General features: G+C 46.6%; 1 protein-coding gene across 1 annotated transcript in view; it reads left to right on the plus strand.

Annotated features, from left to right (window-relative positions):
• nploc4 (NPL4 homolog, ubiquitin recognition factor) overlaps positions 1-23,469 on the plus strand; it is a 97,825-nt gene that overhangs the window by 42,348 nt on the left and 32,008 nt on the right. The window contains exons 9-12 of the mRNA XM_038776743.1: positions 8,680-8,766; positions 14,683-14,754; positions 18,333-18,459; positions 19,162-19,322. Of these exons, the coding sequence (XP_038632671.1) occupies positions 8,680-8,766; positions 14,683-14,754; positions 18,333-18,459; positions 19,162-19,322 (447 nt within the window). The remainder of the gene's footprint in view (positions 1-8,679; positions 8,767-14,682; positions 14,755-18,332; positions 18,460-19,161; positions 19,323-23,469) is intronic.

Here is a 23,469-nt window from a genome sequence, read left to right on the forward strand (position 1 = left end):
AAACTTCTCCTCCAGCCCTCCCAGGCTCGCAAACCTCCCCTCTATAAACAGGTCCTTCAGCTGCCGTATGCCCACCCTGTACCAGCTCTGAAATCCCCCGTCGATGTTCCCCGGGATGAATCTATGGTTCCCTCTTATTGGCGCCGCCAACAGACCTCCCATTTCACCCCTATGTCGCCTCCACTGCCCCCATATCTTGAGGGTGGCCGCCACCACCGGGCTCGTGGTGTACCTCGTGGGGGGGAGCGGCCATGGTGCCGTTACTAGGGCCCCCAGGCTTGTGTTGCCACAGGACGCCCTCTCCATTCGTTTCCAAGCTGCCCCCTCCCCTTCCATCATCCACTTGCGCACCATTGACACATTTGCCGCCCAGTAGTACCCCGAGAGATTGGGCAGTGCCAGCCCTCCACTGTCCCTACTCCGCTCCAAAAAGACCCTCCTCACCCTTGGGGTGCCATGCGCCCACACGTAGCTCATGATGCTACTCGTCACCTTTTTGAAGAAGGCCCTAGGGAGGAAGATGGGCAAGCACTGAAATAAAAACAAGAACCTTGGGAGGACCGTCATTTTGATTGACTGCACCCTCCCCGCCAGCGACAACGGTACCATGTCCCACCTCTTAAACTCCTCCTCCATCTGTTCCACCAGCCTGGAAAAGTTCAACTTGTGGAGGGTCCCCCAGTTCCTTGCCACCTGCACCCCTAAGTACCTAAAGCTCTTTCCTGCTCGCTTGAAGGGGAGTCTCCCAATACCCTCTCCCTGGTCCCCCGGGTGTATCACAAAAACCTCGCTTTTGCCCAAATTTAATTTGTACCCCGAAAAGTCCCCAAACTCTGCTAATAGTTCCATTATCTCCGGCATTCCCCCTTCTGGGTCTGCCACGTACAGCAGTAAATCATCCGCATACAGCGATACTCGATGTTCCTCCCCTCCCCTAGTCAGTCCTCTCCACCCCCCTGAACCCCTCAGTGCCATCGCCAACGGTTCAATCGCCAGTGCGAAAAGTAGGGGGGATAGGGGACATCCCTGCCTGGTCCCTCGGTGGAGCCCGAAATACTCCGACCTCCTCCCGTTTGTCACTACACTCGCCGTCGGGGCCGAGTAGAGCAACTTCACCCACTTAATAAACCCTTCCCCAAACCCAAACCGTTTCAACGTCTCCCACAGGTACTCCCACTCCACCCTATCGAATGCCTTCTCCGCGTCCAGCGCTACCACTATCTCAGCCTCCCCCTCCACTGCCGGCATCATAATTACATTCAGCAATCTCCGCACGTTCGTGTTGAGCTGCCGCCCCTTCACGAACCCCGTCTGGTCCTCATGGATTACCCCTGGCACACAATCCTCTATTCTAGCTGCCAGGATCTTTGCCAGCAACTTGGCATCCACGTTCAGAAGCGAGATAGGCCTGTAGGACCCGCACTGCACGGGGTCTTTATCGCGCTTCAATATCAGGGAGATCAGAGCCTGCGACATTGTCGGGGGCAGAACCCCCCCCTCTCGCGCCTCATTAAAGGCTCGTACCAGTACCGGTCCCACCAAGTCCACATTTTTCTTATAGAATTCCACCGGGAACCCATCTGGCCCCGGCGCCTTCCCCGCTTGCATCTGACCTATTCCCTTGACTAGCTCCTCTAGCCCTATTGGCGCCCCCAGCCCTTCTACCAGCCCCTCCTGGACCCTTGGGAACCTCAATTTGTTTAGGAAGTCCTCCATTCCCCCTCTCCTTGTCGGCGGCTCAGACCGATACAACTCCTTGTAAAAATCCCTGAAGACCCCGTTCACTTCTTGCCCCTTCTGCACTACCTTCCCGCCCCTCTCCTTCACTCCCCCAATCTCCCTAGCCGCATCTCGTTTGCGAAGCTGGTGTGCCAGCATCCTGCTCGCCTTTTCCCCATACTCATAGACCGCGCCCTGTGCCCTTCTCCACTGCGTCTCTGCCTTCCTGGTGGTCAGCAGGTCGAACTTGACCTGCAGGCTGCGCCGTTCTTCCAGCAGCCCCTCCTCTGGTGCCTCCGCATATCTCCTATCCACTTCCAATAGCTCCCCCACCAGCCTCTCCCTCTCCTGCCTCTCCTTTCTTTCTCTATGCGCCCTTATGGAGATCAGCTCTCCCCTGATCACTGCCTTCAGGGCCTCCCAGACCATCCCCACCTGCACCTCACCCGTGTCATTCAAGTCCAGATAGCTCTCAATGCTCTTCCGGACCCTTTTACACACCTCGTCGTCCGCTAACAGCCCCACATCCAGCCGCCACAGCGGGCGCTGGTCCCGCGCCTCCCCCATTTCCACATCCACCCAATGCGGTGCATGATCAGAGATCGCAATGGCCGAGTACTCAGCTTCCCGTACCCTCGGGATCAGCCCCCTGCTCAACACGAAGAAATCGATTCTGGAGTACACTCTATGGACGTGGGAGAAAAAGGAATACCCCCTCGCCCTCGGCCTACCAAACCTCCATGGGTCTACTCCTCCCATCTGCTCCATGTACCCCCTCAGCACTTCTGCCGCTGCCGGCCTCCTATTGGTCCTTGCGCTCGATCTGTCTAGCCCGGGGTCCAGCACTGTGTTAAAGTCCCCCCCCATGATCAAGCCCCCTGCCTCCAGTCCCGGAATGAGGCCCAATAGGCGCCTCATAAAACCCGCGTCATCCCAGTTCGGGGCATATACGTTGACCATCACCACTTTCTCCCCCTGCAGCTTACCCTTCACCATCACATACCTACCCTCCTTATCCGCCACCACCTCCTCCGCCACGAACGACACCCTCTTTCCCACCAGAATCGCCACCCCCCGGTTCTTTGCGTCCAATCCAGAGTGGAACACCTGTCCCACCCACCCCCTTCTCAGGCGAACCTGGTCCACTACCTTCAAATGGGTCTCCTGTAACATTGCTACATCAGCCTTCAGTCCCTTCAGGTGTGAGAATACCCTTGATCTCTTGACCGGCCCATTCAACCCCCTCACGTTCCAAGTGATCAGCCGGGTCGCGGGACGACCCGCCCCCTTCCCCTGCCGATTAGCCATGTCCTGTTCCCTGCTCGCCCCGGGTCGACCCTCCCCTTCTGACCCGCTCCCCATGGCGATGTCCCCCTCCCCCCACCTCTCCAGTCCTCCACTTCCCGTTTCTGGTCTTTTCAGCAGCAACCCGGTGTCCCTCCCTAACCCCCCTCCCCCCCCCCCCCAGGCTAGGACCCCTCCTAGCCGCGATGTACCCTCCATCGTACTCCCGTAAGTCAGCTGGTTCACGCTGACCCGGCTGCTCCTGCCCCACTCCGACTCCCCCCGGCTCGGGGGGGGGCCTCCCCCCCCCTTGCCACTCCTCCCTGGCCCCGCTCCAGCGCGGGAAAGGTCGCCATTGCTAGCCACGCCCCGCACTCCTCCCCTCCCCCCTCCTCTGCCCCGCGCGCGGGAAAACAGAGGAAAGCCCGCGCTTTCGCCCTGCCACACCCCACCCCGCCATCCTCAGTTCCACCCCCGTCCCCGTCCATGCCTGTAAAAGAACCCCCCCTAGGAGCCCATATCCCCGATCTGCTCTCCCCCCCGTCCCACCTCCCCAACTTAACATTATAAATAACAGATAAATAACAAATAACAATGTACTTAACAGTCGCCCTCTACCAAACAGCATAAATAACCATAAATAACCCTGAATAACCGCAATAACAATAACTAAGGGAAGTTGGCAAAGGGGGAAAAAACATCAGAAGAAAAACCACAGCAAGAGTTCAAAATCCAAACAAAGAATTCAGCTGAAAGTACCCGAGCGGCTACGGCCGCCAAATATCCCCTGGGTCTAATTCGAGTCCAGTTTCTCTTCCTGTACAAAGGCCCACGCCTCCTCTGGGGACTCAAAATAGTGGTGTTGGTTCCTGTAGGTGACCCACAAGCGCGCTGGCTGCAGCATTCCGAACCTGATCCGTTTTGCATGTAGCACCGCCTTCGTCCGGTTGTACCGGGCCCGCCGCTTTGCCACCTCCGCACTCCAGTCCTGGTAGACCCTCACCGTCGAATTCTCCCACTTGCTGCTCCTTTCCCTCTTGGCCCACTCCAGCACTCTCTCACGGTCGCTGAGTCGCTGGAACCGCACCAGCACCGCCCTCGGGGGCTCATTTGCTCTTGGCCTCCTAGCCATGACCCTGTAGGCCTCTTCCAGCTCCAGGGGCGAAGGGACGGCCCCTGCCCCCATCAGGGAGCTCAGCATTTCTGCTACATATCCCGGGAGGTCTGACCCCTCCAGGCCTTCTGCCAGGCCCAAGATCCTCAGGTTCTTCCGCCTCATTCGGGTATCCAGCTCCTCAAAACGGCTCTGCCATTTCAGGTGGAGTGCCTCGTGCACCTCTACCTTTCCCACGAGGACCGTGGCCTCCTCCTCCCTCACAGTCATCTCCTGTTGCAGCTCCCGAATCGACGCCTCTTGGGTCGCCTGGGCTCCCATCAGCCTGGTGGTCGTCGCATTCATTGACTCCAAGAGCTCCATTTTCAGCTCCGTAAAGAAGCGCAGGAGAGCGGCCTGCTGCTCCTCCGCCCATTTCCTCCATTCCTCGGGTGCTCCACCGGCCGCCATTTTGGTCTTCTTCCCCCGCTTTTTTTTGGGAGCTGCTGTTGCTTTCTTTACCACCCCACTCCGGGTACCGACCATAAAGTTGGTCTGGTTCTCTTCAGGGAGCCTTCCCCCACCGGGATTTGTCCTTACAGCGCTGTTGGGGCCCTCCAATCGGCCCGAAAACACCTTTGTAGCAGGAGCAGCCAAACGTGCGACTTAGCTGGTCATAGCCGCAACCGGAAGTCCGGGAGCAATGTTAAAGGGTTTTCTGCAGCTCATAGATTTTAGAATGAGCTTGGAGTTTGTGTTGAGCTGTGTTCTGTTATTTGTAAGTTTTAGGTTAAGCTATTATTTGCCACTGTTCCATTTGCCTTTGGGTATGGTTATGCTCGACTGCGATGGCATTGGGGAGGGGTGGGTTTTTGTTTTGGTTTCATTTTGGCCAATGTGTCTGGATCCAAAATTAGATCGATCAGTACCCAAATATTTTGACCCATCGGGGGTGGCCAGGGCTGTGTGTTCCTTAATGGCTCATTTGGGAGGGATGGACCGCTGGTGTTTCTTGCATCCGAATGACAGGGGTTTCTCCTTTTTCTCTCATGTTTACCATGTGTACTCTCTCATTGATTTTTTTTTTCAATTCGGGATAGGGCTCTCCTCCCATCAGTGGTGGCAGCTGAATATTGGAAGTTGGATATTATTTGCTGGCCAATCAGAAATTTTGCGATGCTTATCCACCTCTATTGAAGGCTACATTAAATTAAAAGGCCCGACTCCATCTCCCCTTCCACGCTGTGGGAGACTCTTACGGCCGTCTTTAGGGGGGAAATTATTCTTATAGCGCACATGCCAAAGATGAACAAATTAGAACAGAGGATGGTGGACTCCATTGATCATCAGTACTCACTCGATCCCACACGGGAATTTTATGCAAGCAGAGAAAGGTTACAGACTCGGTTTGAGTTACTGACCACCAATAAGGCAATACGTCTGCTACCACGCTCCATCCCTCTCCGCCCCTCTCCAGGTCAATGCGTCTTTTACATCCTCCTACTGATCTGTAGAAATCGCAGCCTCCTGCAGACAAGTCGATCATGGCTGGTTTTCTGGACAGTCTGCCAATCCTATCAGTCGAAATAAATTGTCAAGAGTTGTGAGTTGGACTGCATTGGTCTTATGCAGACAGGTAAAGCCTCTGGCCCGGAATACTTTCCGATTGGATTTTATAAGAAATTTTCGGAACAGCTTATACCTTTGCTGTTGGATATGTTCTACGATTCCTTATCCAGCGGTTCATTGCCTCCAGCCCAAATTCAAGCCTCTGTTTCCTTGCTCCTTAAGAAGGACAAGGACCCGTCTTGAGTGCTGTTCATACCGACCCATCTTGCACTTAAACACCGATATTGAAGTTCTGGCACTTCAGTTGGACTCGACCGTTAACTTATGGAAATTGACGTGACTCGAGCACTTTGGTAACCTGTTAATAGAGGGGAGGTTCGCCAGCTTTCGAGAATTAGTGGACAGATTTCCGCTACGCAACTCTAGTCTTTCTCTTTACTTTCATGTTCACAATTTTACCGGGTCGGCTTTACTTCCTTTCCTCTGACTCCACCTTCCACCTTACTGGAGATAATTCTTTTCTCGGCTCAGCTGGGCAGGGGGTCTATCGCAGTCCTATATGAGCACATTCTGTCATCCGATCCCTCCCCATAGAACAAGGTGAGAGTGAAATGGGAGAGTGAACTGGGCCCTACACGACACTCATAAGCAAAGTTTTGAGAGAGGCCCTATACGGGGTCAACTCCACGTCCTCGTGTGCCCGGTTGAGCCTAATTCAGTTCAAAGTAGAATAATAATCTTTATTGTCACGTGGAGGCTCACATTAGCACTGCAATGAAGTTACTGTGAAAAGCTCCTAGTCGCCACATAGGCGACACTTGACCAAGGCAAGGATGGGGGAAGTTTTTCCCAAATGTTTTAAAAAAATAAATTTAGAGTACCCAATTCTTTTTTTCCAATTAAGGGGCAATTTAGCCTGGCCAATGCACCTACTCTGCATATCTTTTTGGTTTGTGGGGGGTAAGACCCACGCAGACACGGAAGAATGTGCAAACTCCCCACGGACAGTCACCCGGGATTGAACCCGGGTCCTCAGCGCCGTGAGCCAGCAGTGTTAACCACTGCAACACCATGTTGACCTAGAATTTTTTCCGAATGTTGAGAACCGATGTGACCGCTGCTTACTTGCCCCCGCAGATCACACTCGTATGTTTTGGTCTTTCATCAGATTTGCCAGCTTCTGGTCTTCCTTCTTTAACATGGTCTAATATTCTCTGATTGGAATTATAGCCATGCCCACTGGTGACCATATTTAGGGTTTCAGACTCTCCGGCAGTTCACTCTGGGATAATAATAATCTTTATTAGTGTCACAAGTAAGCTTACATTAACACTGCAATTAAGTTACTACAACCAATCACCTTAAATCCATGCCACCTGGTAATTGACATCTCAGCTAGGCGACGCAAGTCTTTCCTGTCTACCTTGCCTTGGCCCCTTATAATTTTGTTTACCTCAATTAAGTCACCCCAAAGCCCCTCTTGTTGAAAGGAAAACATCCTGAGCCTATCAAATTTCTCCTCAAAGCTGCAACTTTTGAGTCCTGGCAACATTCTTATAAATCTCCTTTGTACTCTTTCCAGAGCAATTACATCCTTCCTGTAATGTGGTGACCAGAACTGTACACATTGCTCCAGCTGTGGCCGAACCAATGTTTTATATGGTTCCAACATTACATTCCTGCTTTTGTATTCAGTACCTTGCCCAATAAAGGACAACATTCCGTCTGCTTTCTAGACCACCTTGTCAACCTGTACTACCCCTTCAAGAACATGTGGGCATGGACTTCAAGGTGTCTCACTCAACCTCTCTCAACACCTCATTGGTACTTAATAAAGAGATAAATTACACTTGGCAAACATTTGTTTGCGAATGCCAGTTCAATCGACAGTATCCACTTGCTTGAGTTAAATGAATGATCCATTTAACCCTGGTCTTGGATATCTTGGTGATCCGCAGTTACATGGAAATGGGATTATTTGTGTCAACAGTTTTGCCTGCTCCCAAACCAGAACTTGGAGACCATCTACCATGTGGAAGTAGATTTCTCTGCTTGTTTCCTCTGATCCCCAGGAGATCCCCAGGAGCCTTCAAATGATATGGACAGAAGGGATGAAATTGATTCTGGTAGCCTGTTTTTATTGTCCGTAACCTGCTTTCCCAGAGGAGAAATTAATTCCCAATTAACTCTTGGGTCAGATGCATCTCTTGGATCCAACTGCTTTCTGGATGGAGGGTGTAATTTCTGGAATATGGCCATTTGGATCATACTCATTGCTTCTCAAAAACCTTTGGTATGGAGAGCGTGAAACATTAACTAGTTTAAGTTTCTCCAATAGTGTTTATCAAGAAATTTATACCATCTCTACTGCACGCTGACTTCAGCTTCACTTTTCTCTTGGACCATTTGGTAACCCATCAGCTGAAATTTAATTTGATACGGTTGTATTTATGGCAACAATATTTGTATTCTGTGATTCTTGTGGTTCTGCTGAGTCTGGGGCGGCTATGAGAGCTATGGTGATTAGATCTAAATCGAGAGGGCGGCACGGTGAAGCAATTTATAGCATTGCTGCCTACGGTGTTGAAGACCTGGGTTCGATCCCAGCCCGGGTCATTATCTGTGTGGAGTTTGCACATTCTACCCGTGTCTGCGTGGGTTTCACCCCCACAACCCAACAATGTGGAGGGTAGGTGGATTGGCCACGCTAATATCCCCTTTATTGGAAAAAAAAATTGGGTACTTGAAATTTAAAGCAAAACAAAACCCCTCTAAATTGAGCTCATAGTTGTCTTTTTGAACTAAATTCCAGAAAATGAACTTGAGCTTCCCCTCCACTAGAGTATTTCAGGTGTTGCAGCAAATGCAATGAAAAAAAATTCAATTACTCCCTCTTTCACAACTTAAAAATCAAGGGAACAAGTGATTAGATTCTTTAAAAAGTCACTCAGTAAGAAAAATAGTTGGCTTTGAGTATTGTATTGTTTGCTTTTTGACTTTTCTTCTTTTTGTAGATTGGTACAGCAAACAGCCTAGAATTTTTAGAAGACCCAAAAGCTGAAGTTGTGGATGAAATTGCTTCTAAACTTGGATTGAGGAAGGTGAGTGAATGGGCCAGGTTTTGCTATCAACAGTAACCGCTAATATGTACAATCAGACAACAATTTCCGATGTCGCAAATGCGCAGTTAAGTGTGAAAATTGGGGTGTTGCTGTCCAAGTTGCCTTTTTCAAAGAGCTTTTCTGCGTCAATACTTCCTGAAGAGATTTGCCATTCAAACACGCAAAGGGTGTGAAGTTGTGGTCCTGACCCACTAGATAACCTACTAAATAGCTAAAAAAAAAGATTTTATGTTCATTCAAGCCGAAGTGAAATTTTAATGGTATGCCGAGTCTTAATAATTATCAGACAACCTCTTTGAAACTATGATTTGAACAAAGAACAATACAGCACAGGAATAGCCCTCCAAGCCTGTACTGGTCATGATACCAACCTTGGCCAAAACCCTCAGCACTTCCTTGTGCCATATCCCTCTATACCCATCCTATCCATGTGTTTGTCAAGATGCCTTTTGAACGTTGTTAATGTATCTACTTCCACAACCTCTCCTGGCAACGCGTTCCAGGCACTCGCCACCCTCTGCGTTTTTTAAAAAAAAAACTGCTTTGCACATCTCCTCTAAACTTTGCATCACGGATCTTAAACCTATGCCCCCTGGTGACTCACCCCTCCACCCTGAGAAAAGAGTCCCTGCACATCCACTATCTATGCCCCTCATAATCTTGCAGACCTCTATCAGGTCACCCCTCAACCTCCGTCTTTCTAATGAAAACAGTCCGAGTCTATTCAGCCTCTCCACATAGCTAACACACTCCAGACCAGGCAATATCCTGGTACACCTCCTCTGCACCCTCTCCAAAGCCTCCACATCTTTCTGTTAGTGTAGCGACCAGAATTGTGCACAATATTCCAAGTGCAGCCGTACCAAGGTTCTATACAACTGTAGCATGACTTGCCAGTTTTTATAGTCAATGCCCCGTCCCATGAAGGCAAGCATTCCGTATGCTGTCTTGACTACTTTGTCCACTTGTGTAGACCTGCATGCCCAGATCTCTCTGACTTTCTATATTTTTAAGAGTTTTACCATTTATAGTATATTTCCCTTCTGTTAGACCTACCATTATCTCACATATATGTCCGGATTAAACTCCATTTGCCATTTCTTTGCCCAAGTCTCCAACCTATCTATGTCCTGCTGTATGTTCAGACAATTCTCAACACTATATACCGCTCCACGAACCTTGGTGTCATCCGCGAACTTATCTATCAGACCGGCTACATTTTCCTCCAAATTGTTTGTATACACCACAAACAACAGAGGCCCAAGTACCGATCCATGTGGAACACCACTACTCACAACCTTCCATTCAGAAAAACACCCTTCTACTGCTACCCTTTGCCTCTGTGACCGAGCCAGTTCTGTATCCATCTTACCACCTCACCTCTGATCTCGTGTGATTTCACCTTCTGTACCAGTCTGCCATGAGCCACCTTGTCAAAGGCTTTACTGAAGTCCATGTAAACAACATCCGCCGCCCTTCCCTCATCAATCATCTTTGTCACCTCCTCAAAAAATTCGATCGATCATGTTAGTGAGGCACGACTTCCCCTTTACAAAACCATGCTGTCCATTGCTTATGAATCCATTTGTTTCCAAATGGATATAAATCCTGTCCCTGAGAATTCTCTCCCGGCCCATAGTTTCCAGGATTATCCCTGCTACTTTTCTTAGTCCTCTGGGATCTCTCCTGTAGCCAATGAGGATACAAAAATGTCAGTCAAGGCCCCAGCAATTTCTTCCCTTGCTTCCCTCAGTAATCTGGGATAAATCCTATCTGGCCCAGGAGACTTATCTATCTTAAATCTTTTAAAAGACCCAATACCTCCTTTTCGATGTTAACATGACCCAGGCTGGTTTAGCACAGGACTAAATCGCTGGCTTTGAAAGCAGACCAAGGCAGGCCAGCGGCAAGGTTCAATTCCTGTACCATCCTCCCCGAACAGGTGCCGGAATGTGGCGATTAGGGGCTTTTCACAGTAACTTCATTTGAATCCTACTTGTGACAATAAACGATTTAATTTCATTTTCATACACCCGACCCAAGAATCAAATTACACAAAGTCCCTTTTTTTAGTGAACACTGATGCAAAGTATTCATTTAATACCGCCCATTTCCTCTAGCTCAACACATAGATTCCCCCCACTGTCATTAAATGGTCCAATCCTTTCCCTAGCCACCCTCTTGCTTTTTACGTATGAATAAAAAGCTTTGGGATGCACCGTAATCCTACTTGCCAAGGACTTTTCATGACCCCTCCCAACCCTCCTAATTTCCCGCTTCAGTGCCTTCCTACTTTCTTTATATTCCTCAAGGGTTTCAACTGTTCCCATCCTTTGAGACTGTACAAAAGTCTCCTTTTTCTTTTTGACGATGTTCACAATATCCCTCGTTCTAATAATAATAATAATATCACTTATTGTCACAAGTAGGTTTCAATAAAGTTACTGTGAAAAGCCCCTAGTCACCACATTCCGGCGCCTGTTCGGGGAAGCCGGTACAGGAATTGACCCAGCACTGCTGGCATTGTTCTGCATTACAAGCCAGCTGTTTAGCCCACTGTGCTAAACCAGCCCCCATATCCAAGGCTCCCTAAACTTTCCATACTTATCCTTCATTCTCGCAGGAACGTGACTTTCCTGGATCTTAATCAACTGTCGCTTGAAAGACTCCCACATGCCCGATGTTGATTTATTGTCCAACAACCGCACCGAATCCAAATTCTTCAATTCCTGTCTAATGTTATCGTGATTTGCCTTTCCCCAGTTTAGCACTTTAACGCGAGAGTTACCTTCATCCTTGTCCAAAAGTACCCTAAAACTTAGGAATTGTGGTCACTACTCCCAAAACTTTCCCCTACTGAAACATCAACCACCTGTCCAGGCTCATTGCCCAATACCGGATCCAGTACTGCCCCTTCCCTCGTTGGACTATCTACATATTGCAACAAGAAGGCTTCCTGGATACACCTTACAAACTTTGCCCCATCCAAGCCCCTAACACTAAGTGAGTCCCAGTCAATAAAGGGGAAATTAAAATCCCCAACCACAACAACCCCGTTACTTTTGCAACTATCCAAAATCTCTCTACCTATCTGCTTCTCCATCTCTCGCCGTCAGTTGACTTTATTAGAACATAGAACATAGAACGATACAGCGCAGTACAGGCCCTTCGGCCCTCGATGTTGCACCGACGTGGAAAAAATCTAAAGGCCATCTAACCTACACTATGCCCTTATCATCCATATGCTTATCCAATAAATTTTTAAATGCCCTCAATGTTGGTGTGTTCACTACTGTTGCAGGTAGGGCATTCCACGGCCTCACCACTCTTTGCGTAAAAAACCCACCTCTGACCTCTGTCCTATATCTATTACCCCTCAATTTAAGGCTATGTCCCCTCGTGCTAGCCACCTCCATCCGCGGGAGAAGGCTCTCGCTGTCCACCCTATCTAACCCTCTGATCATTTTGTATGCCTCTATTAAGTCACCTCTTAACCTTCTTCTCTCTAACAAAAACAACCTCAAGTCCATCAGCCTTTCCTCATAAGATTTTCCCTCCATACCAGGCAACATCCTGGTAAATCTCCTCTGCACCCGTTCCAGAGCTTCCACGTCCTTCCTATAATGAGGCGACCAGAACTGTACGCAATACTCCAAATGCGGCCGTACTAGAGTTTTGTACAACTGCAACATGACCTCATGGCTCCGGAACTCAATCCCTCTACCAATAAAGGCCAACACACCATAGGCCTTCTTCACAACCCTATCAACCTGGGTGGCAACTTTCAGGGATCTATGTACATGGACACCGAGATCCCTCTGCTCATCCACACTACCAAGAATTTTACCATTAGCCAAATATTCCACATTTCTGTTATTCTTTCCAAAGTGAATCACCTCACACTTCTCCACATTAAACTCCATTTGCCACCTCTCAGCCCAGCTCTGCAGCTTATCTATGTCCCTCTGTAACCTGCAACATCCTTCCGCACTGTCTACAACTCCACCGACTTTAGTGTCGTCTGCAAATTTACTCACCCATCCTTCTGCGCCCTCCTCTAGGTCATTTATAAAAATGACAAACAGCAACGGCCCCAGAACAGATCCTTGTGGTACGCCACTCATAACTGAACTCCATTCTGAACATTTCCCATCAACTACCACTCTCTGTCTTCTTTCAACTAGCCAATTTCTGATCCACATCTCTAAATCACCCTCAATCCCCAGCCTCCGTATTTTCTGCAATAGCTTTGTCATCTATCTTTGCCATCAGTTGACTTTGTAAAACAAATTTACTTTTAAGTAACTTTTTCATGAAAAAAAAAGTTTATTTTATTCCCTGCACTAAAAAAAGTCTCTTCTTGCAACAGTTGGAGCTTGCGTTGTTTTTCTGTTACATTAACAATAAGCAGATGTGGAACATTGCTTTACAGTAAATGGAGTAATGTCTTCCAGCTGCTATGGACAGGACAACATAAGAGCTACACGCATGTCGATGTTAAATTTATTTAATTTGCAGACCTACGAGAGTAGGAAAAGGAAGATCTTAAATTCAGTGAAAATTGTGTTCTTGAATTTAAGCAGAAGCATTTTCTGCACCAAATTATTATTATTTTTTTTTATAAATTTAGATTACCCAATTATTTTTTCCAATTAAGGGGCAATTTAGCGTGGCCAATCCACCTACTCTGCACATTTTTGGGTTGTGGGGGCGAAACCCACGCAGACACTGGGAGAACGTGCAAACTCCACACGGACAGTGACCCAGAGCCGGGATCGAACCTGGGACCTCAGCGCCGTGAGGCGGTTGTGCTAACCACTAGGCCACCGTGTTGCCTTCTGCACCAAATTATTATTTTTTTGTCAATTCGAGCACCCAATTATTTTTCCCAATTAAGGGGCAATTTGGTGTGGCCAATTCACCTAACCTGCACATGTTTGGGTTGTGGGGGTGAAACCCACGCAGACATGGGGAGAATGTGCAAACTCCAGACGGACAGTGACCCAGGGCCGGGATTTGAACCCGGGTCCTCAGCGCTGCAGTCCCAGTGCTAACCACTGCGCACATACCGCCCAATAGGTGCCAAATGTGGAATTGAGCAGTAGGTTTTCCAACTCTACAGAAACGTAGAAGTGTGTTTTTTAAATTGGCAGTATTCTGGGATAGTGAAAATAGAAAATTCAGTTGGCATTTTATTGGCAAAAGAGTTTAACATGAAGAAAATAGTGAAAACAAAAATAAAAGCTCAACACCAACAGAATGACAAATGCATTCTCTGCCGGCAGTTTGCCAAGTTGTCCTCGTGCCACTCACTACACACTCTCCATTAGCTGGGTAGTGGGATGGGGTGTAAATTCCTCCAAAACTATCACTATGTTGGTACAGCAGAAGGGTGCAATTGTAATACAAATAATGTGTTTCATAATTGAATACTATAGCACTTATTGTATACAGTGTGACCACACTGTCAAATTCAACAATAGATATTGAAATATGTTTCAAATATTTTCAAATATCAGTACTTCAATAAAAGAACAAAACCTGTTCAGGAGTTACAGACAAAATATTGTTTTTAGAATAATACCAAATGTGCCAACTTCAATTTACTGTTTTTGTGGCTGTGTTGTTTGGTGGGGCTCCTAACTTTGCTCTTGGGATGAGTGCAGATGGGTCAGAAAAATCTGACACTATTAGTTTTGCAATGTTTATAAGTACATCTGTTGGCCGAGCACAAACTAGCCATTGGGAAAGAGGTTAACAAGTCAACTCATTGTTTGTCCTAGGCTTTAACTGAAAGCTTAATGGAAGTTCACAGCCATATGGTGGAAACATCAAAACACTCAACTCTAACAATTTGGACTTCTTTATGACTTGCTGTACTATTATTTGTTTCAGGTTGGCTGGATATTCACAGATCTCCTATCAGAAGACACGAGGAAAGGCACCGTCAAATTTATCAGGAATAAGGCAAGGAGTTTGGTGCTCATTGAAAATAAGTTTTAGGATTACAATAGCACTCCCATTCAGAACTGGGGGGGGGGGGGGGGGGGAGGAGAGAAAGAGAGAGAGAGAGGGATGAAGGCAACCCTCACGTTAAAGTGCTAAACTGGGGAAAGGCAAATTACGTTAACATTGAATGAAAAAATAAATGAAAATTGCTTATTGTCATAAGTAGGCTTCAAATGAAGTTACTGTGAAAAGCCCCTAGTCACCACATTCCGGCGCCTGTTCGGGGAGGCTGGTACGGGAATTGAACCGTGCTGCTGGCCTGCCTTGATCTGCTTTCAAAGCCAACGATTTAGCCCAGTGTGCTATTGACGAATTTGGATTCAGTGTGGCTGTTGGATAATAAATCAACATCGGGCATGTGGGAGTCTTTCAAGCGACAGTTGATTAAGATTTCAGGAAAGTCACGTTCCTGAGAGAATGAAGGATAAGTATGGGACGTTTTGGGAGCCTTGGATATGGGTGCTGGTTTAGCACAGTGGGCTAAACAGCTGCTTGTAATGCAGAACAATGTTAGCAGTGCGGGGTCAATTCCAGTACCGGCCTCCCCGAACAGGCGCAGGAATGTGGTGACTAGGGGCTTTTCACAGTAACTTCATTGAAGCCTACTTGTGACAATAAGCGATTATATTATTATAATGAGGGATACTGTGAACCTCGTCAAAAAGAAAATGGATGGATAGTGTATACAAGAGGTGGAGGGAAGTGGGGCTAGTCAAGGTGAGGGATTTGTATTTGGAGGAAGGGCTTGCCAGGCTGGAGGAGCTAAGGGAGAGGGTAGAGCTGCCGAGGGGAGTGAGTTCAGGTATTTACAGGTTAGGAACTTTGCGCGAAAGTTCTGGAAGGGGTTCCCTAGGTTGTCGGGATGCACCCTGGTGGAGCGTCTGCTTCTTCCAGATGTGGAAGGGGAGGGAAGAATTGGGGATACATAAGTGACTGGAAGAGCAGGGAGGTGAGCATGTGGTGAAGACCAAGGAGAAATGGGAGGGGAGATCAACTGGGGAGTATGGAGTAAGGCACTCCGAAGGGTAAATGGGACCTCCTCTCATGCAAGAGCCTGATACAGTTAAGGTGGTGCACAGGCTGCATGTGACTCGGGCGAGAATGAGTGGGTTCTTTCAGGGGGTAGCAGATGAGTGTGAGGTGAGGGGCCAGAGAATCATGCGCACATGTTTTGGGGTTACGAACAATTGGGAAGATTCTGGGCGGGAGTTCACAGTCTTAGCCAGGGTGGTGGAGGAGGAGGTGGACCCGGACCCATTGGTGGCGATATTTGGGGTTTCAGAGAAGCCATGGAGAGGAAGTAGGACGATGTTGTGGTGTTCGCTTCTCGTGAAGGCGGCCGCACGGCGGCAGATTTTGCTGGAGTGGTGATCATCATCGCCACTGGGGGTAGCGGCATGGTTAGGTGACCTGTGCGACTTCCTGCGATTAGAGAAGATAAAGTATGAACTAAGAGACTCAGCTGGGGGGTTTGAGAAAACTTTGGGGGATGTTTGTGACCGTGTTTGAGGAGCTTTTTGTCGCAGGATTGTGGGGGGTGTGTGAAAAAGAGGGAAATCTGTACAGACTGTATAGTTGATTGTTGGGAAGTATGTTTCCTGGGGTGTTTATTTGCTGTAACCTGTTTTGATACATGTTTGTAGCAAAATACATTTTTAAAAAATAGTAAAAGCAATCAAGACATGCAGCCTCCTTCTCCCCCCACCTCCTCCTCCAACTAAAAACCACAACAGAAAGAAGTGACACCCAGGGCAGAAGTCATCACTAAGAGGGAAACTAAGCTACCAAGAGAGATGGGGTGGGGGGGTACATGTAAAAATCTCTAAATAAGAAACAACTTCATTTGTAAATAACACTTGAGCTGTTACCCTGAAGAAACTGGAAAGTACGAATATAAATATATATATTTTTTTAAAGCAGTCAGGGCAAAGAAATCCTAAAATGGGTTAGTTAAAGCCTAGAGTGGATTCACAAGTAGAAATGGAAGCTTTGTTCTAGGAAATGTGGAGTGGATTTCAGAATGCAATCTGCTAATGGAAATCCTTATTGCGAGAGAATTTTAAAGTGTGTTTTGGGGATCCGTGTTTGGAAACTCTTGCGTAACAATCATCCTTTTGTAACAATCATCTGTAGGGTTTCTGAGGAGGCACCCACAGATATTCACTTGGGATTCAGAGTGGAGAGTGTATTTGACCACAGGCATCTTGTGTGCATCAAAGGGACTTTACGTAGTTTCAAATATACTGTGCCATTCATGTTAATCTAAAAACCTATGTTTAATTGTTAACCTAAGAAGGGAGTAAAGGAGTATTGTATTATTATCCAACTTTTCCACGTTTAATAAATAGTTTTTTTTGTTAAAACTAATTAGCGGTCCTGTGACTCTAATCCTCCAATTTGGGAGGGGTGGGGGAAGAAAAGTACAAGTTACGGGCTTTTGAGCCAGGGTTCTATTCTGTGATCTTCCCGTCCATGTTATAACATCAACTGGGATTGAAACCTAGCCAGTAAATATGTACTACAAAGTAAAAGTATAAACATTCTTTTAAAAATCTCTCGCATAAACTCCAGTTCTGAAACTTAAAGCTTCAAAGCAAGTTAATGACCAAAACGAATTCAGTTCACCTCTTACATTCACTATCTTCCACACTGATATTTCGAAAGATAGAGTGGAGATCATGTGCCTTTTTATGGCGTGGTGGGGAAAATAGAGGCATTGAGTATAAGAGATAAGCTTGTTACAGCAGTTTTTAGACCACAGTTGTGCTATTCAGATCACCGCATTACGGAAAAGGCATTAAACAATAGGCTGTAACGAGCATAATTACTCTGAAGCTACCAAGGATGAGCAGCTTTAATTACGAGAGAAGACTTAAGATTTTGGAACTGTCGTCTTGGAACAGGAAAGGTTAGGAGGTTAATATGTTTTTTTTCTCAAAATTTGTGGCAGAATTTGAATGGATGAATACAGAAAGACTCTCTTGTTTGGAATATATGATTGGAGGTTATTGATTTTAGCACTTGGTACTGAGAGGAAGAAAATGGTCAGGGAAACCGCCTTTACTCAGCAGGTTACTGAAACTTGCATGCTTTTCCAGAAGGGTTGGTTGAGGCAGAAATTACTACATTTTCAAGAGAAAACTAGGTAAAAATTTGAAGTAGAGAAAAATAGAAAACAAAAGAGAGCAGTGAAATTAGTTTTAAATTTCTTTACCAAGAAGCTAGCACAGACAATAGGCTGAATGGCCTTCTAGGTTATTTGGAGATATGGCCAGATCACTATTGTACTTTAGAAGCTGAATACAAATTGGCTTGGAGAGTTGCGGAGAGACGAGCAATCTCCCCTGTCTCCAAGCAGTTGCCAGTCCTGAACTAAGTGAGATGAAGTGGTAATAATTCTAGTGGTTTGAGCTTCCAGCATGATGGCATTTTGACATTGGTATTCAAATGAAAATTTTAACCAGCTGCACTTATACTGTTGATAATCTGTGCTGCGAATGCCCGAAATGCTGATGGTTTTTATTTCTCTTTACCAGGATGCACATTTCCTCAGTGCGGAGGAGTGCATTACAGCAGGAGACTTCCAGAACAAGCACCCCAATGCTTGCCGCCTATCTCCTGATAATCATTTTGGTTCCAAGTTTGTTACCGTCTTGGCAACAGGTATGGGCTGATACTGATTGTGATCAAATCCCAGTTTAGGAAAAATCATGCAGAAGGGGCAATGCGATCCGCATCATTTACAGCAGGCATATTAATGCAAACAAAATTTACCCTCTAAACCCAGTGCCCAATATAACACCTGGAGAAAGTTACTTTCACTCTCAGCTGCCTGATCTCTGGCTAATTCACTGGGAGTGGATCAGCTGTTGGTGAAAATCATGTGTGTCTATGACGGTGACTGGATATGTCCAGATTTTTCTAAACGCATTTATGCGAGTGGTGGCGCAGTGGTTAGCACTGCAGCCTTGCGGTGCCGAGGACCCGGGTTCAATCCCGGCCCCAGGTCACTGTCCGTGTGGAGTTTGCACATTCTCCGCATGTCTGCGTGGGTCTTAGCCCTCACAACCCAAAAGAATATGCAGGGTAGGTAGATTGGCCAAGCTAAATTGATCCTTAATTGGAAAAGAAAAATAATTGGGTACTCTAAAATTTTAATTAAAAAAAATTATTTTAAAAAACATATGTTTTTGCAAAGATAATACTTTCACAATTTTTTATGTGGATCAGAAATGTGACACAATAAGCAAGTCATTGATTGAAGAAAGTGCATAGCATTGGAATCTTGAAGCAATATTGTCTGCTGTCACATCTAAGCATCATGCATATTCCATTGCAAATCTATTTTTCCCCCCTTTTCCTTAGGTGGCCCGGATAATCAGGTTCATTTTGAAGGTTACCAGGTTTCCAATCAGTGTATGGCTCTTGTAGGCGATGACTGTTTTCTGCCATGCAGAGATGCACCGGAGCTGGGATATGTAAAGGAGTCTTCTAGCGAACAATATGTTCCTGATGTTTTCTATAAGGTAACTACCTAACTGGCTGTGTTGTGACGTATTGCATACTATTGGACAATTTGATAAATACAACAAATAGTTCAAATCAATTTTTCACATTCATTATTCCTCCTCCTTTGCACGCCCAGTCAGCCTTATAGATCATGGAAAGATCTCAGAGAGTCGTACGGGCGTGGAATGCCCTGCCTGCAACAGTAGCAGACTCGCCAACATTAAGGGCATTTAAATGGTCATTGGATAATCATATGGATGATAAGGGAATAGTGTAGATGGGCTTTAGAGTGGTTTCACAGGTTGGTGCAGCATCGTGGGCCGAAGGGCCTGTACTGCGCTGTAATGTTCTATTTCTATTAAGAAGGGAGAAAAGGCAGTAAGTGTTTTAGGTTGGCAGCAAAGGAAAGAAACCGCCAAAAAGATCAACTTGATTACTGTATAATGTTTATTTTGTGTTCATGTTTGAAAAAAGTTGTTGCTCAGCCACGTTGAGGCCTTTTCCATTCAAAATATCTTGGTATCCATTCCAGTGTAACACTGAACCAGACTGTTGCAACCTTGAAGTCCCATTTGACCCTGAACCAAACTACTATTTCCATCACCAGGATCTCTCAATTCTATTACATTATCAACATGCGCCTCCACCCTTGACTTTTCACCTACTGCAGGCCCCACAACCATGGTCTGTTTCCTCCCTAGATGCAACCATTTCTTTTTTTTTTAAATTTAAAGTACCCAATTCATTTTTTTACCAATTAAGGGGCAGTTTAGCATAGCCAATCCACCTAGCCTGCACATCTTTGGGTTGTGGGGGTGAAACCCACACAAAAACGGGGAGAATGTGCAAACTCCACACGGACAGTGACCCAGAGCCAGGATTGAACCTGGGACCTCGACCCGTGAGGCCGCAGGGCTAACCCACTGCACCACCGTGTTAGATGCAACAATTTCAATGCTTTCCTGACTGGCCTCTCCGCCTTTCACCATCCGTAAACTTAAGCTCATCTGAAACTCTTTGGTATCCCAACTTACAGCAAGTCCTCTTCACCCATCTCCACTGTTCTTGTTTCTACATGGAGAACACCACTAATTTTTAAATTCTTATTTTTATTTTCAGATCTCTTAATGGCCTTGCCTCTCCCTAAGTCCATAGCTCCCTTCAGTTCTCAGAGATTACTGCATTCCTCGAACTCTGGCTTCGTGCACACCCTGATTTTCTTCATGCTATTCTTTCAGCTACCTATGCTTTAAGCTCTGAATTCTCTCCTTAAACCTCCCCACATATTTACTTGTCCTTTTAAGACATTCTTTAAAAACCTATCTGTTTGATCAAGCTTTTAGTCACTAGTCCCTTCTGTGGCTCAGCGCCAGTTTGGTTGGCAATTACTTCTATGAAGGGTCTTGCAGTATGTTGCAGGATGCTGTATAAATTGTTCTCTAGAATCTTATAATGTTGAATAAAGTCATTCAGGGCATCATGTTCAAGTAACACAGCCAATTCCCCGTTGAAAGTTACGTTTGAACCTACTTCCACCCATCGTTCGAGCAGTGCAATCCAGATCATAAATGGCTGGGGTTTTTTAAGATCTCATCTTTCTGTATTTTTTTTGATAGCTTAAATCTGTGTCCTTTAGTTACTAATCCTCCAGTCAATGTAAACTATTTTTCCTTATTTACTTTTTCAAAATCCATCACCTCTTTGAACACCTCAATATAATTTCCCCTTCACATTCTCTACTTTTTAAGGAGAACAACCCACCTTCTCTTGTCTGTCCACATAACTTAAGTTCCTCATTCTTTGTGTAATTATGAAATGAAATGAAATGAAAATCGCTTATTGTCACGAGTAGGCTTCAATGAAGTTACTGTGAAAAGCCCCTAGTCGCCACATTCCGTCGCCTGTCCGGGGAGGCTGATACGGGAAACCACCACAAGGCAATTTTTTTAAAATCTTGCTTGAAAACCGTGAGGCAATATTGTTTCTCAATGCATGCTGACACTCGGCGACATCATGTAAAAACATTGCCTCAATTTCTAAATGTAAGCTGCAAGTACCTGGTTCTACCTCACCACAACCTCTCTTGACCACCTCCACTGCCTCTAAACTTTCAGTCTGCATGTCAGGCATCCGGTACTAAATGAGCAGCAATTCCCTTCAGCTAAATATTCACAAGACTGAAGCCATCGCAAACTCAGTTTCCGAGTCATGGACTCCATCACTCTCCCAAGCAAATGTCTGAGGCCGAAGTGGACGGTTTGCAACCTTGGTGTCATATTTGACTTCGAGTTGAGCTTCTGTACACATCTGCATCATCACTAAAATTGACTAATTCCATCTCCACCATTGACTGACTCTGCCCCGTCTCAGCTCATTTGCTAATGAAATCCTCGTCTGTGCCTTTGTTGCCTCTCAACCTGACCTTCCGATCTCTGTACACCTCCAATTCTGGCCTCTTGCGTAGCCTTGATTTTAATCTCTTCACCATTGATGAGGACGATTTCAATTGCCAGGCCCCATGTTCTGAAATGTCTTCCCTCATCCTTGCCACCACTCTTTCATCCTTTTAAGATATTTTTTGAAACTACCTCTTGAACCTATATTTTCTTTTGTGTCAAATTTTGTTAATGCTCCTTTAAAGTGCCCAGGGTTGTTTTACTGTGCTATAAATGCAAGTTGTTGTTGGAACCAGAATTAGACACAGTGCTTCAGCTGAGGCCGAATCAGTGCTCTATCAATATTTAGAATAACAAGAACGAAGAACGTTACAGCACAGGAACGGGCCCCTCAGCCAACCAAGCCTGCGCCGATCCCGATTCCTTATTTAGACCTACTACTTATTGCCCAAACAATCTAATTCCTCCATTCTTCGGACATTGCTTGTGTCTATCAAGATACACCTTGAACGTTGCTATCATGCCTACCTCCACCACCTCCACTGGCAACCCGTTCCAGGCACCCACCACCCTCTGCATGAAAAACATTCCCCGCACATCTCCTCTAAACTTTTCCCTTCTCACGTTGACCTTTGCCCCCTGGAAATTGAGTCTTCCACCCTGGGAAAAAGCTTCTGACTGTTCACCCTGTCTCTACCTCTCATAATTTTGTAGACCTCGAACAGGTCTCGCCTCGGCCTCCATCTTTCCAACGAAAACAATCCGAGTTTATTCAATCTCTCCTCATAGGTAACACCCTCCAGACCAGGCAACGTCCTAAAAAAAAATCTTTTTTTTAACAAACAATTTTATTGAGGTATTTTAGGCATATAGAAAAAGTGACATTATATAGTACAAATAAAAAGAAGTCAAGACACAAATTACAAATGAAACATAGTGCAAACCACGGCTCTGTTCACGCACAGACCTGCCTCAATATCTCCCCACTCTACTGTACTCTACCCTTGGCCCCCCTCCCCCACCCCCCTGCTGACACTTACTCCTCTGCGAAGAAGTCAATAAATGGCTGCCACCTTCGGGCGAAACCTAGTAGCGAACCTCTCAAGGCGAACTTGACTTTCTCTAGGCCAAGAAAGCTCGCCATGTTCGATTGCCATACCTCAGCCCTCGGGGGCCTTGAGTCCCTCCATGCTAACAGTATTCGTCGCCGGGCTACCAGGGAAGCAAAGGCCAGAACGTCGGCCTCTCTCTCTCTCTTCCTGGACTCCCGGGTCTTCCGAAACCCCAAAGATTGCCACCTCCAGGCTCATTACCACCCCAGCTTTCAATACCCGGGACATGACATCTGCAAATCCCTGCCAATACCCCCTGAGTTTAGGGCACGACCAGAACATGTGTACATGGTTAGTTGGCCCTCCGGCGCATCCAGCACACTTGTCCTCCAGCCCGAAGAATCTGCTCATCCGGACCACAGTCATGTGGGCCCGGTGCACGACCTTAAACTGGATCAGGCTGAGCCTGGTGCATGTTGCGGTCGTGTTTACTCTGCTCAGGGCTTCTGCCCAAATACCATCCTCCAGCTCACTCCCGAACTGCTCCTCCCACTTAAGCTTCAGGTCCTCGGTCTGTGTATCCTCAGCTCTCATTAGCTCCTTGTAGATATCTGAAACTCTACCCTCTCCCACCTCTCCCCTAGAAACTACCCTGTCCTGCCTCCCCTTCTGCAGGAGACGTGGGAAGGACGGCACCAGTCTGCGTACAAAATCCC

Source organism: Scyliorhinus canicula, chromosome 18, assembly GCF_902713615.1.
Source record: "Scyliorhinus canicula chromosome 18, sScyCan1.1, whole genome shotgun sequence".
Taxonomy (NCBI): Eukaryota; Metazoa; Chordata; class Chondrichthyes; order Carcharhiniformes; family Scyliorhinidae; genus Scyliorhinus; species Scyliorhinus canicula.